Genomic DNA, 15201 nt, shown 5'->3' on the forward strand with positions numbered 1-15201 from the left:
CTATTACATGTTAACAATGGGTTTTGTTCTTTTAATTTGGGGAATCTTTGAACAGACTGTTATTTTGAAGAATTTATTTTATGAGTTATCCTTTCTGGCGAGAAATCTTCCACTTCGTTCTTTGGTTTGGGTTTAATTACACGCTGATTTTATTTTTATTCTTAATCTTGACTATCGTAATGGTTTTTTTTGTTACATTAATTGTTGGTTGCAATTATAATTTATAAAGAACTCTTCTTTGGTAGAGGTCCCTCTTTTCTCGGTCTCCTTCAGCTTTAGCCATTACGATTCTCTGCGGGGCTCACCTAGACTAGACTAGGTTAGAAGATTTGGACTAATTTTCTTCAAAACTTGTCAAAGAATACGACTGTGAAGAACTTCATGAAAATTATAGGTTAAAAAATAAGAAAAGAAATGAAAAGCCTAAAACTTCATGAAGCCAAAATCTCTTTTCATTGCCATTTCCTATAAGGTGTTAATAAAAACCATCAGGTATTCTTCTATGCCTCCATGTGGTTCTTAGCATGCAACGTAGGTGTCACAGTCATCCTTGACAGTTGGCACGTACTGCTTGAGCCTTGGCCCTACCTAAGACGTTTGTTTGCTTTTAGTTTTTTTTTTTCCCCCTTTTCTAAACAATAAAAAAAATAAAAATCTATCTATTTATTAATCAATTGTTGTGGTACCATATTTATAATTTGATAGTTAGGAATGAAAGGTTTGAACTATGAATGTTTCTATAAGGGTCATATTTTTATGTGTTGACATATACAATATCAAAACACATTTTTTATATGTATTTGAGTCTTAGTTTCTAGTGTGTTCAAGAAGACTATGAAGTGGTCTAACAAGTTGTATTATTGAAGACACAATAAAACTCAAAGAACTACTCAAGAAAAGTTGGAATTGCAGATTTTGATAGCAATTGATCCATCGAGATTTAATGAACCTCAGTAGACTTCTTGACATCTCTAAATCTATTGAGTTTCAAGTATTTTGAATTCCAAGATCAATTTTTGGCACATGATGACAAGGCTTCCTAGGGTTTTATGCACTAGAGTTTTAGAGCATATAAAGGGTATATTTTACAGCCATCATCATATGTACTCCGAGAGACAGAGAGATACACGTTTAATAGGAGTTGCTACGACTTTTTGTGTGCTTAAGAGTTTTGTGCAAAGCTACTTCTAGATCTTCAAGCGTGGATTGAAGAGTTCTACCAAACTACAACAATCAACAGTTGCTGTAATGTTAGTCATTACTGTGATCTATGTAAGAGAGAATTCTCTACAAAAACAAAGTTCAGTATGGTATTGGAGTTGATACTGGTTAGGTCAGTAAGTTCTATTGTAGGTAGGTATTTTGAGATAAGTCAGTAGAGGTAAGAATTTTTATACTTGTAATTACTTGATTCTTGATTAGTGGATCATTTGGGAGTGGTGACTTGAAATTCACCTGGTAGTAGTTTTTACATGTGAGGATTTTTCCCATCGTCATCAAATCGCCGTGTTAAACTTATCATCTGCTACACCCTATTTAGTTTGGTGATTTGATTGTACCATAATTTGATTTACATGTAATTTGACTAATTAATCAACTTGAGTAATTGGATTAACTAACTGAGGTCAATTTATAACCCAACAATTTCTATTTGGAAACACTAAGAATTGTCAATCAGTTGAGTTATACGACTCTTGACTTGTGATAACATTTATATAAAGAAAAATACTAAATTTGTATTAATTTTATTTTAAAACATCTTACAAATTGACATGATAATGAATATATTTGATGGATGTTATGCATCAATAACAAGATAAATACATTTTTTTAATGTATTTTTTTTTTAAAGTTTTACATTTGAAATTCAACATATAAATTTATAAAACTTATATAATAAAATTAAATTAATCATCAGCTTCACTTTTACACATAAAATGTCAACCTTGTAATGTCTTTGTAAAACAATTTATGCACAAGGTTTTGAAACCTAGACCGGACCGTACGGTCTGACCGGGAAAACCTTGAACCACTCATTTTTGCAGTTTTTTTAGTCTCAATAACCACTCTATGGGAAAAAAGCAGGGACCCGTGCGAACCGCGGTCGGACCTTATGGTTTTGAGAACCGTGACCGGTTTTTGAGGTTCAGATGGTTTCTTTTTACTTCAGCTTTTCTGGTGAATTTTGGGTACAATGGTATGAAGTTATGATCAAATCTATAAGAAATGAAAAAGAAATGAAAGAACACGAAGAAGAACAAAGATCAGAAAGAGATCTGATAATTTTTTGAGGTGCTTAAGCTTCACTGATTCACAATCTTCAAATGCTGTAGAGAGAGACATAGCTTTTTTTTTTTTTTTTTGATAATCAAGAGAAGGAACTCTTTTTGATTGATAGTAGAAACACACACAAACACAGACACAAACACAAAGAGACTGCTGATGAAAGAGCAAATCATTGATTGTGGAGAAGAAACCCAGCAAACAGATGTAGGCTACTCCAAGACGAAGACCAAAGTAGAGATAGAGAGCTCACAAAAGAACAAAAAGGAGAAAGATTGGAATAGAGAAAATGTTCTGTCCGAAGTTGGCAGAAAAAGGGCTATATACACCACCAATCAGGAGTTGCCACGTCAGATATTCAATGAGGCCTCAGTACACTCTATCACATAGGATTGTAGCTTAAGTAAAACCAAAATGAGCGAACATAACATGTTCAAAAGCTCTTACCTGGAGAAAATAGCACTAGCACCAGCACTAGCACCAACACCTCCTCTCCTTTGAACAACGGAGCTCCACCCCACCTCTTCTTAGCACCGAATCTCCACACCTCCACCGAACTCTATGTTGGAACCTGGAAAATGCACCGGAGCTGCCGTGATCGTGGTGTCACAACCTCAAGGTTTGTTTTTTCATGAGAGAGAGAGAGAGAGAGAGAGAGAGAGAGAGAGAGCTTAGCCCAAAAAAAAAAGGGATAGCAGAGAAGACAGATCCACATAAAAGTTGATTGGAATAAGCTCAATCGGTAGTTTTCTTCTTCTTCACCATTGTCTTTCACTTAGAAAAAAAATATTTCTCAGTTATTTGCTTTTGATAATATTATTGTAAATAAGGAAAGACGCAACTGAATTAAATATCTAAGTAAAGTCAATTCAAGATACATATCATATCTTTTATTTATATATAATCTAAAAATATGTCTCAAATTTCTAGACATTCATCTCACCAATTTAGCAAATACACAAGTTTTTTTGTAGTTAACTTTCAAACATTAGACAACTTGATTTATTTATATCCTATAACAAAATGTCCTCATTTAACTTAAGAATTTGGAAGGGAAATGTAAAATTATCCATATCCTTTATTATTCCTTAAACAAATATACAAATCACTATCCATTATAGGCCAAAAACAACAACACCACACCAAAAAGAAAAAAAGAAAAAGAAAAAAAGATACAACTTTATATAGATACAATAATTCAATTTTCAAATTGAATATGTAATGGTTTATTTTATTTTATTAAATGATTAAAATTATCAACAAATAACTAAGCAAGTCTCTTAAAAGTAATTCAAGGAGATTTTTCAAATATTATCTATTGACATAGAAAGAAGCTTATTCATGATTGGGCGTGCTTTACACATGGCCTCCAATGGCGTGGCTTTAGGCATAGTGAGCCCACTACCTTCATCTATGTCAACTTCTTCTGTGGTAACCCTTTCCCACTCAAAACATTGAATCAACGAACCCAAAGTCAGGCTCACAGTACGTTGGGCGAGGCCTGCCCCAGGACAAGTCCTCCTCCCAATCCCAAATGGCATTAGCTTATGTCCTTCCCTTTCACCATTTTCAAACCTCCCTAGCTTAAAACTAGTTGCATCATCCCACACCCTAGGATCTCTATGTATGGCCCATGCATTGACCAATAACATTGTGCCACTCGGTACATCATATCCTCCAATGGTGCAATTAGCGGAGGACATATGGGGTACTAACAATGGTGCTGCTGGATACAATCGAAGGGTTTTTGAGATAATACTCTGAAGGTAGTGTAATTTGGAAACATCTGATTCCTCAATCAATTTCTCTTCTCCAATTTGACTATTTATCTCATCTCTACCTTTCTTCAATATATTAGGACGATTAAGCAGATTAGTCATTGTCCATTCTAATGTAACTGCTGATGTGTCAGTCCCAGCAAGTAACAATACCTGTGCATTATAAACGAGGTGTTTAGAATAAAACAATGATATATTAAATAAAAACGGTTTGTTTATATGTTCTGCGAAATTTAACAACGATGATATGTAACTAATTAGTCTAATGTTACTGTGGATTTTTTTTTCCTTGGGACCAAAGGTCTATTTGAATACCGTTTATTGTTGAAAACTGAAAACACTGTATTAAAATATTTTTAAATATGTGAATAGTGTCGTGGGGCCCACATTTAATGAAAGTTTTGCTGAAAAAAGAGGTTTGTGGGTCCAGTGATCAGTGCAAGGGACCCACGCACAAGACACTGGATGCTTTCCACTATCCAAACATTCACCAAGAATGTCACTTTTTCGCACTAGACAACAATTCCAATGAAACTATTAAAGAAAAATAAAACAGATAATTGCGTGACTGCTTTTTAAGATGCAAGAATCAAACAAAACCATGATTTCCTAGTTTTCTTAGTAAGAAATGAAGCATTATTGAGTGCACTTACCAATATAAGCCCCTTGATGATTTGGTCTGTGTAGTACTCTGGTTGTGATTTTTGCAAAGAAAGCATATGGTCAATCATAGTGTTACCCTCTTCCTCCTTAAGCCTTTTCTCGTCAATAAGTGCTTGCAAGAACTCATCTATCCTCTTGGAGAGACTCCTCAACTTCTTCTCCAAACCTCCATAATCCATCCACTGCAAGATGGGCACAAACTCTGCTGGATTTGATGCCCCTCCAAACCTTGTTAACTCTTTAATTATCCGCCTAAACTGTCTCGCTTCTTCCTCATCCTTCACGTCTTCACTGTACCTTTAGTATCGTTTCCCTGCCAGCATTCTCATTATGTTGTTAAATGTCATCTCCAAGAGCATTGGCTGTAGCTCCACCTTGGCGAAGCTGTGGCAAGAGTTGTGGGACAGGTTTCGTAGCAAGTGCTTGATCTCGTCCCTTTGGATGCCTAAGAACTTGTTGAGGCGATTGTTTGAGAAGATTTCGAGGGTACTAATGCGGCGGAGGTTGCGCCAGTGATCTCCATATGGGGATTGTACTAAGGTGGTGTTGTTGTAGGCAACATGCTTGCCTAATAGGAAAGGAGGACGGTTGGCTAATACTATGTCATTCCTTGTAAAGCACTCTTCAACTGCTGATGGGGATGAAACAATGACCACAAGTTGTGAACCAAATTTGAGTGAGAATATTTGACCATATTTTTGTGAGAGGGCATGGAAAATGCGGTGGAATGGTTTTTTAATGATATGGAGATGACCTATAATTGGAAGAGAAGATGGGCTAGGTGGGAGGTGTTTTGGTCGAGTAGTTCTTGTTTTGAAGATGAGCTTGAAAGCAACAAGAAAGCTGAGAAGTGTGAGAAACAAATATAGTAGGATGGCTTCCATATTTATTTTTATGATATTTTGATACTGAAATGATTTTTGATGCTCTGTGATTGAAGATGCATGTGATCACTACATATTTATAGGGACTAGCTAGTTAGTGTTAAAATATCATTTATTTTAAAGGTAAATCACACGTTGACACACGACACTCTTCAAATGAGCAGAAATCAATTTTGTGTACACCACATTGAAAATCACATCACTGACTACGTATATTTTGCGTCACCGCATTTAGCTTTGCATGCGTCATAAGATATATAATGTGTGGATAAGAGGCAACAATAGTTGACGAGGAAAGGACAGTAATTAAAAAAAAGCGAAGATTCAATTTCGTACTTAATTTCTCCAACAACATACGCGTTCAATTACGCGCTGAAGCTATATTCCAATGACAAAAGGATCTGTCCGGAGTTGGCAGAAAGGGGCTATTTACGCTACCAATAAGGAGCTGCCACGTATGGTATTCAATGAGGCCTCAGCACACTCTATCACACAGGATTGTAGCTCTCAAATAAAACCAAAATGACCCAACGGAACGTGTTCAGAATCCCTTACCTGGAGAAAACAGCAACAGCACCAGTACCAACGCCTCCTCTCCTCTGAACAACGGAGCTGCCGTGATCTTGGTGTCGCAACCTCAAGGTTTGTTTTTTCGTGATTTGTTCTTTTACCCAATCTGGATTTCGAAATATTGATGGTTTTGGTTTAGGTTTTTTGGACGTTAATAACTTGCTTTGGTATGGGTTTTGCTGTATTTTGGTACCTTGGTGCGTTTTGATTGGATTCCAAAGTGGTTAAGTTCAACCCTAAACAAATCTGATTTGTCTATTATGAGAATCTTGGAAGTTCAGGGATTTCGGTTTTAATGGATACAGACTTAAATTTCTTGTACATGTATCCGTGTATTTGATTAGATTCTTAAGTGATTCCATGGTATTTTCACATAGAAGATAGTCTGCTCATCCTGCATCATTGATGAAGAAGAGACAACTGAGGAGCCAATTCCAAGTTTACCAAAGGAGCCTAGTTTGATGAAAAGGCCCAAAAATGTGGTCCATGCATTGCCCAATTGAAATCGTTTGGGAATTGGGAGTTTATTACATAAATTTAAGAATGATACATCAAAATTGTTTGTCGATTGGAATCTTTGGATTCCTCTCTCAGTTGAAATCTTTAGTCTATTTGTCCAAATATGCTTCCAATTGTTTCTATTCCGTCATTTCGTTAATTGATATAAACATATCGAAAGTGTGCATTATGACATTTCTTGAAACTAAAAATGGCAGAAATTGTCACCTTTGATATATATATATATATATCTATGTTTGAAATGGCTGCATTCAGAGTTTCAGACAGTTATACTTAGCAAGCTTCCACCAATTTTTAGGTGTTTGACAGTAGAGATGGTTGAGTTCAACCAAAGCAATCTTGGTTGAGAGAAAACGTTTGAATCACGACGACTATTGAAATAAATTTGGAGATAACTCTTGAAAGAAACGAAGTAGATACTTTTGGAAATTCAAAATTTGGAATGCATGGATACAAAAAGATGAACAGAATAGTAAGTAGCAGCTTATCCAATAATTTCCAAATTCAAACATGATGTGTAAGAGGAAGGGGCTGTTGTATCTGTGCGTACCAGGTCCATTTTTATTGTTTTAGGCTAATGATATAATTCTTAATGCTTTCAGGCAGAAAAAATTCACTTGACACAATTGAAATTGGAAATTGACATGCTAGCACCATATCTGTGGTGACCTAACATGTAATGCTGGGCATGGCTTGTCCAAACATATGACTAGAACCCAATCCCCTGTTTTGACTATAAGGAACTTTCCTTTCTTTTTTCTCTCACCTTTTATTTTTATTATCGATGAGTTGTTGATTGCATACTCAACTCTGATTTATGTCATTGACTCATCTCCCCAGCAAGTTTCATTTTATCTAGTTGAGGTTACCACATTAGGTATGCGCAAATTGACAGAGTTGTGTTGTTAATATATATATATATATATATCTATATATATATATATATATATATATATATTCTTTTTATTTTTATTTTTTTTATTGCTTGCTTCATCCAATGTAAACAGAGTTGTCAAATGTAAAAGAGGTGGTCACCAGATGCTAAGGCAAGGTGAGTAGTGCTCCTCTGATGCCTTTTGAGCTTTAAGGCAAGGAACACTCACCTTTGGGTCTGAAGTGAGCACATTTGGGCTTTTCATATTATTTAAGAACTTTCGTCTTTTAATCTTTTAAAAGATGAGTGACAACCTTCTACATCATCATCATCTACTATGCATATACATCCTAATCAATCATCATTTACGGTATGACTATTTACTGTTTAATTAGAGTATATTGAATTGTTCTTTTAACTGTGCTCATTCTAATTTTTATTTTTTGTGTTTGGTTGTACGTTCTTTTATGTAGGATCTATTACAACAATTCCAAGAAAGTTATGTTCAAACAAGTTTTGTGACCAAGAGAATGCATTGGAAAGCAAATATTTTTCGCTATACAATATTTTAATTGTGGTGGATAGAACCATCTTCTTGTAGTTTAAATTGAGACAAGTTTTATTTTAATATGTATCTTCAATCATATGATTCTCTTTTTGTATTTTGAATCATGACAGGTTTTAGAATGTATTGTCAATTAGAAACTTTTATAATAAAAAAAATTGTGATAGGTTTTATTTCAAATGTATTTGTAATCTTATGATTCTCTTTTTGTATTCTGAATCATGACAGGTTTTATTTCAGGTGAATGTATTGTCAATTAGAAACTTTTATTGCAAATTATGACAAGTTTTTATTTCAGATGTACTTGTAATCTTATGATTCTCTTTTTGTATTCCGAAACATGATAAGTTTTATTTCAGGTGAATGTATTGTCACTTAGAAACTTAAAAAAAAAAAAAAATTGTGACAGGTTTTATTTAAGATGTATTTGTAATCTTATGATTCTCTTTTTGTATTTTGAATCATGATAGATTTTATTTTAGATGAATTTATTGTCCATTAGAAACTTGAAAACCAATTTTAAAATTTTAAAACTATTCATTTGAATACTAAGTGATACTAATGCAAAAAAAGAAAAAAAATGTTTTTCTAATTAACACTATGAACAAGAAAATTTTGATCTTTATATTCTAAAATTTTTTGCCATATTTTTTCCCTCACCTCTCTGAATGTGTGTAATAGAATTTAAACTTTGTAAAGTGTCTATTGTATGATATTCGGATTATGTGAATGTTCATGATTGTCCCCACTCAAATAAGTTTGCTAAAAGCAACCCATCTCCTAAATACAGCTAATCAAGATTCTACAAATAACAAAATTGGGGAATTTTGTGAATTTCATTATATGGAGAGAATTTGACCCCCCCTAAATATGGTTTTTTATTTATTTATAACGAAGGAAGAGTTGTAATAGTAATAATAAAAAACACATTTGAAAGGTGACTTATACCTTCATTGCCAAAGAAAATACACATTTGAAAGGTCACTTATGCTGAAACAAACACTCTAAAACGTTGCCAATTCTCTCTTGTTATTCTACAAAATTTTCTAGTAAACTTGTTTTTTTTTTTTTTTTGCAATTGTTTTTTGAGCGAAGGACCCTTCTTACTCGAGTAAATTCTTCAATAATAGAAAAAAAAAAAAAATTCAACAAGGTCTTTATAGAAAGTTTGCTTGTCCTTTGCTGGAGCAGAACTTAAATCGCTTGAACAAAACTAAATTTTGCTAGAGAAAATTTAAATTTTGATCAAGTGAGATTTTGAAAATTTCAATTTAATTTTACATTAAAATATTCTATATTCTTCTAATTACAACCATGTATAACTTCAATGTGGTAAATGGTAGGAAATATCTGTCCAGGATAGATTATAGTATTATACAACTCTTTCATGTGATCACATAATTAGCATGCATTTCACAATAAACAGAAGAAGAATACAGACTACATTACACTAAATTAATCATGGTCCATTCCAACAGATTTGATTACAAGGGAAGAAGTATATTGCTCATAATCAATGACAACGCTTTCTGTGCGTCCTATCATCAGTCCTTTCCAGCAAGACCAATAATTGCTCCAACTTCAGTCTTTCCTATTGCAAATCAGCATAAAGAAATAGCTCAAGTTAATGAACAAAAGTGGGTCTAGAAATGGACTTACATCTAATTACGAACATCAAGTTTAGATTGAATTAAAACGCAAATTCAAATTGACTCAGCCAGATCCACTTTTTCTTAGTTAAAGTGACATACATACGAAATCAACTAGTGGTTAATTCAAGATAATATAGGATACATAGGAAATGGTATGTAGACTTTGGAAAATTTGATAAAAAAGAAAGTTAAATAGAGCGAATACATCAATTTGGATATGATAAATTTTTAGTAATTGTTAAAAGTATTTGTCCACCAAAATTTCGAGAAAAAAAAAAATTATACATACTTAATACACACACACAGGATTTTATTAGAATTTTGCCCCCTGGCCCTAACATAGATCTGCCAATGCAGATGCCATTGCAGCAAATTCTGGAAGCAGGACTGAGTTTACTGAGAGACTCCTAGCAAGCCAACATGCTAGGCCAGTTGTGATAAACCCAACTGGTTGTTTTGATATGATGGGGCTAATGAACTAAGAATATAGGCAATTTTAGTTTGTAGCATGTCGCAAAGAAGTGTTGTAATGCTATGGTGTGGAAGACGGTGTATTAGTTCAACAATCAGTAGCCTATTGTTATATTTATAAATGTAATCTTTTCAATTACAACTTTGCTTATTTCTTTCCCTAATACTATCAATCATCAATTAATAAAGAAGCCATATAGCGCCTTACTGTTTCCTTGAACTCTGTTTGTTGTTATGCTGTTATGAGACAAAGCCCACACTTCTGCACTGCCAAGCTCAGGCAACAGATTGCAACTTACAGCTTCAATGTACCTGCCACATCCGTTCAACTATATGGAACAACATGATATTGATTTCCAAGTGACAGACAAATAAGACAATGAAATGTTTCAAATTCCAAACTGTCAACAAGAAATAACTTAGGCTCTATTTTTCTAAATACCACAAACATAAAGATAAATCAAACAAAGAAGTTGGGTCCCTTCCCCATGTTTCTTAATACATTATTCTTATTCATCAAACAAAAAAGTTGCATTAGTTTAACTATTGATTTAATTGTGTCTATACTTCACATATATATTGAAATATAACAGCATAATGAAATTCAAGGTCTATTGTATTCAACAAGAAAACTTTTCAAATAATTTCATCACCTTTTTTTACAATTTAAACCCCCCAAAGCACACACCTAGTGCAATAAAAATGAATTGGAAGAAGCAAAAGGAAAATTCTCTTGAATCTACCTTTGAAAGGATTGATGAAGTGAGGAAAAAATACACAAACTACCAAGAGAGCAACCTCTTTGGTGAAAAATGGCACAAAATTTCTTCTTTCCTTTTAATTTTACAATAATACTGGAGTTGGAAAATTGTAGTGAATACCAAGAGAGTAACAAGACAATGCGACACTTTCTCCTTACCAATAAAATACAAAGTCCAACAACTTCATCATATTCAATATGGGGCAACAAGCCCAATTTTCACTGGCAAGGTTTTGCTTGTGTGGAATCATAGGCATGAGCCATAGGAGTCCCACTGACTCTGCTTTCAAAAGTGATAGGTTGGAAACTACAATCACTAAATGGTGTATAACAGACTTTATAAAATGATCAATAATAATTTATCAAAAATTCATATTATGTGAATTAGACTGATTTCAAGTAGTGAGCTAAACAATAGGAATACATGTCCAGATTCAGAACTTCATCAATTTGTTTATTCATTATATATAATTTATTCATGTAAGAACTTGAAATACTAACAAGATTCTCATAATAGACAAATCAGATTTGTTTAGGGTTGAACTTAACCACTTTGGAATCCAATCAAAGCGCACCAAGGTACCAAAATACAGCAAAACCCATACCAAAGCAGGTTATTAACGTCCAAAAAACCTAACCCAAAACCATCAATATTTCGAAATCCAGATTGGGTAAAAGAACAAATCACGAAAAAACAAAGCTTGAGGTTGCGACACCACGATCACAGCAGCTCTGGCGCAATTTCCAGGTGCCAGCACAGAGTCCAGCGGAGGCGTGGAGATTCGGTGCTAAGAAGAGGCGGGGTGGAGCTCCGTTGTTCAGAGGAGAGGAGGCGTTGGGGCTGCTGCTGTTTTCCCCAGGTAAGGGCTTCTGATTCTGTTCGGTCATTTTGGTTTTATTTGAGAGCTCCAACCCTGTGTGATAGAGTGTGCTGAGGCCTCAGTGAATATCTTACGTGACAGCTCCTTATTACTGGCGTAAATAGCCCCTTTTCTGCCAACTCCGGACAGATCCTTTTCTCATTGGAATACTGCTTCAGCACGTAATTGAACGCGTATGTTGTTGGAGAAATTAAGTACGTAATTGAATCTTCGCTTTTTTTAATTACTGTCCTTTTCTCGTCAACTATTGTTGGCTCTTATGACGCATGCAAAGCTAAATGCGGTGACGCAAACAAATATACGTAATCAGTGACGTGAGGCACTGGTTAGCCATCATTATTATGTCCGTTTTGAGCCAAAAAGGCAACTCGTCATTGCAAACGTGATCTTCAATGTGGTGTACACAAAATTGATTTCTGCTCATTTGAAGAGTGTCCTGTGTCAACGTGTGATTTACCTTTAAAACAAATGATATTCTAACACTAACAAGCTAGGCCCTATAAATATGTGGTGATCACATGCATCTTCAATCACAAAGCATCAGAAATCATTTTAGTATCAAAATATCATAAAGATAAACATGGAAGCCATCTTACTATATTTGTCTCTTACACTTCTCAGCTTTCTTGTTGCTTTCAAGCTCATTCTCAAAACAAGAACTACTCGACCAAAACACCTCCCACCTAGCCCACCTTCTCTTCCAATTATAGGTCATCTCCATATCATTAAAAAACCATTCCACCGTACTTTCCATACCCTCTCACAAAAATATGGTCAAATATTCTCACTCAAATTTGGTTCACAACTTGTGGTCATTGTTTCATCCCCATCAACAGTTGAAGAGTGCTTCACAAAGAATGACATAGTATTAGCCAACCGTCCTCTCTTCCTATTAGGCAAGCACGTTGCCTACAACAACACCACCTTAGTACAATCCCCATATGGAGATCACTGGCGCAACCTCCGCCGCATTAGTACCCTTGAAATCTTCTCAAACAATCGCCTCAACAAATTCTTAGGCATCCGAAGGGATGAGATCAACCACTTGCTACGAAACCTGTCCCGCAACTCTTGCCACAGTTTTGCCAAGGTAGAGCTACAATCAATGCTCTTGGAGATGACATTTAACAACATAATGAGAATGGTGGCAGGGAAACGGTACTACAGGTACGGTGAAGATGTGAAGGACGAGGAAGAAGCGAGACAGTTTAGGCGGATAATTAAAGAGTTAACAAGGTTCGGAGGGGCATCAAATCCAACAGAGTTTGTGCCCATCTTGCGGTGGATGGATTATGGAGGTTTGGAGAAGAAGTTGAAGAGTCTCTCCAAGAGGACGGATGAGTTCTTGCAAGCACTCATTGATGAGAAACGGCTTAAGGAGGAAGAGGGTAACACTATGATTGACCATATGCTTTCTTTGCAAAAATCACAGCCAGAGTACTACACAGACCAAATCATCAAGGGGCTTATATTGGTAAGTGCACTCAATAATGCTTCATTTCTTACTAAGAAAACTAGGAAATCATGGTTTTGTTTGATTCTTGCATCTTAAAAAGCAGTCACGCAATTATTGTTTTATTTTTCTTTAATAGCTTCATTGGAATTGTTGTCTAGTGCGAAAAAGTGACATTCTTAGTGAATGTTTGGATAGCGGCAAGCATCTAGTGTTTTGCGCGTGGGTCCCGTGCACTGATCACTGGACCCACAAACCTTTTTTTTCAGCAAAACTTTCATTAAATATGGGTCCCACGACATTATTTACATATTTAAAAATTATTTTAACACAATATTTTCAGTTTTCAGTAATAAACGGTATCCAAATAGACCTTTGGTCCTGAGGAAAAAAAAAATCCACAGTAACATTAGACTAACTAGTTACATATCATCGTTGTTGAATTTCGCAGAACATATAAACAAACCATTTTTATTTAATATATCATTGTTTTATTCTAAACACCTCATGTATAATGCACAGGTATTGTTACTTGCTGGGACTGACACATCAGCAGTTACATTAGAGTGGGCAATGACTAATCTGCTTAATCATCCTAATATATTGAAGAAAGCTAGAGATGAGATAAATAGTCAAATTGGAGAAGAGAAATTGATTGAGGAATCAGATGTTTCCAAATTACACTACCTTCAGAGTATTATCTCAGAAACCCTTCGATTGTATCCAGCAGCACCATTGTTAGTACCCCATATGTCCTCCACTGATTGCACCATTGGAGGATATGATGTACCAAGTGGCACAATGTTATTGGTCAATGCATGGGCCATACATAGAGATCCTAGGGTGTGGGATGATGCAACTAGTTTTAAGCCAGAGAGGTTTGAAAATGGTGAAAGTGAAGGACATAAGCTAATGCCATTTGGGATTGGGAGGAGGACTTGTCCTGGGGCTGGCCTCGCCCAACGTACTGTGAGCCTGACTTTAGGTTCGTTGATTCAATGTTTTGAGTGGGAAAGGGTTACCACAGAAGAAGTTGACATAAATGAAGGTAGTGGGCTCACTATGCCTAAAGCCACGCCATTGGAGGCCATGTGTAAAGCACGCCCAATCATGCATAAGCTTCTTTCTATGTCAACAGATAATATTTGAACAATCTCCTTGAATTACTTTTAAGAGACTTGCTTAGTTATTTGTTGATAATTTTAATCATTTAATAAACTAAAATAAACCATTACATATTCAATTTGAAAATTGAATTATTGTATCTATATAAAGTTGTATCTTTTTTTCTTTTTGGTGTGGTGTTGTTGTTTTTGGCCTATAATGGATAGTGATTTGTATATTTGTTTAAGGAACAATAAAGGATATGGATAGTTTTACCTTTCCCTTCCAAATTCTTAAGTTAAATTAGGACACTTTGTTACAGGATATAAATAAATCAAGTTGTCTGATATTTGAAAGTTAACTGCAAAAAAACTTGTGTATTTGCTAAATTGGTGAGATGAATGTCTAGAAATTTGAGACATATTTTTAGATTATATATAAATAAAAGATATGATATGTATTTTGAATTGACTTTACTTAGATATTTAATTCAGTTGCGTCTTTCCTTATTTACAATAATATTATTGAAAGCAAATAACTGAAAAAGATTTTTTTCTAAGTGAAAGACAATGGTGAAGAAGAGAAGAAAACTACCGGTTGATCTTATTCCAGTCAACTTTTATGTGTGAGTCTATCTTCTCTGCTGTCCTTTTTTTTTTGGCTAAGCTCTCTCTCTCTCTCTCTCTCTCTCTCTCTCTCTCTCTCTCTCTCATGGAGAGATTGTGTGACTACTATGTGTAAAAA

At 34.8% G+C, this 15201-nt stretch overlaps 3 protein-coding genes across 3 annotated transcripts; 1 reads left to right on the forward strand and 2 right to left on the reverse strand.

Annotated features, from left to right (window-relative positions):
- Nucleotides 1–3219: 3219 nt before the first annotated feature.
- Nucleotides 3220–5640, reverse strand: LOC142610989 (cytochrome P450 81D11-like). Its single transcript, XM_075782981.1, has 2 exons — nucleotides 4715–5640; nucleotides 3220–4214 (listed from the first exon to the last, which is right to left on the reverse strand). Exons 1-2 carry the CDS (start codon nucleotides 4901–4903, stop codon nucleotides 3588–3590), a joined length of 816 nt encoding a protein of 271 aa, XP_075639096.1. The 5' UTR covers nucleotides 4904–5640; the 3' UTR covers nucleotides 3220–3587.
- On the reverse strand, nucleotides 5024–5608 carry LOC142609077 (cytochrome P450 81E8-like). Its single transcript, XM_075780712.1, has one exon. It carries the CDS (start codon nucleotides 5606–5608, stop codon nucleotides 5024–5026), a length of 585 nt encoding a protein of 194 aa, XP_075636827.1.
- A 6771-nt stretch (nucleotides 5641–12411) lies between the features above and the next one.
- LOC142609553 (cytochrome P450 81Q32-like) lies at nucleotides 12412–14739 on the forward strand. Its single transcript, XM_075781163.1, has 2 exons — nucleotides 12412–13374; nucleotides 13876–14739. The coding sequence occupies exons 1-2, from the start codon at nucleotides 12481–12483 to the stop codon at nucleotides 14500–14502; spliced, it is 1521 nt and encodes a 506-aa protein (XP_075637278.1). The 5' UTR covers nucleotides 12412–12480; the 3' UTR covers nucleotides 14503–14739.
- Nucleotides 14740–15201: the final 462 nt, after the last annotated feature.

Source organism: Castanea sativa, chromosome 9 (genome assembly GCF_040712315.1).
Source record: "Castanea sativa cultivar Marrone di Chiusa Pesio chromosome 9, ASM4071231v1".
NCBI classification, from domain to species: domain Eukaryota; kingdom Viridiplantae; phylum Streptophyta; class Magnoliopsida; order Fagales; family Fagaceae; genus Castanea; species Castanea sativa.

Coding starts and splice junctions, on each gene's coding strand:
- LOC142609077 (XM_075780712.1), bottom strand. CDS start 5,608: ATGGAAGCCATCCTACTATATTTGTTTCTCACACTTCTCAGCTTTCTT.
- LOC142610989 (XM_075782981.1), bottom strand. CDS start 4,903: ATGGATTATGGAGGTTTGGAGAAGAAGTTGAGGAGTCTCTCCAAGAGG. Junction 4,215..4,714: donor TCATCAAGGGGCTTATATTG/GTAAGTGCACTC, acceptor TATAATGCACAG/GTATTGTTACTTGCTGGGAC.
- LOC142609553 (XM_075781163.1), top strand. CDS start 12,481: ATGGAAGCCATCTTACTATATTTGTCTCTTACACTTCTCAGCTTTCTT. Junction 13,375..13,875: donor TCATCAAGGGGCTTATATTG/GTAAGTGCACTC, acceptor TATAATGCACAG/GTATTGTTACTTGCTGGGAC.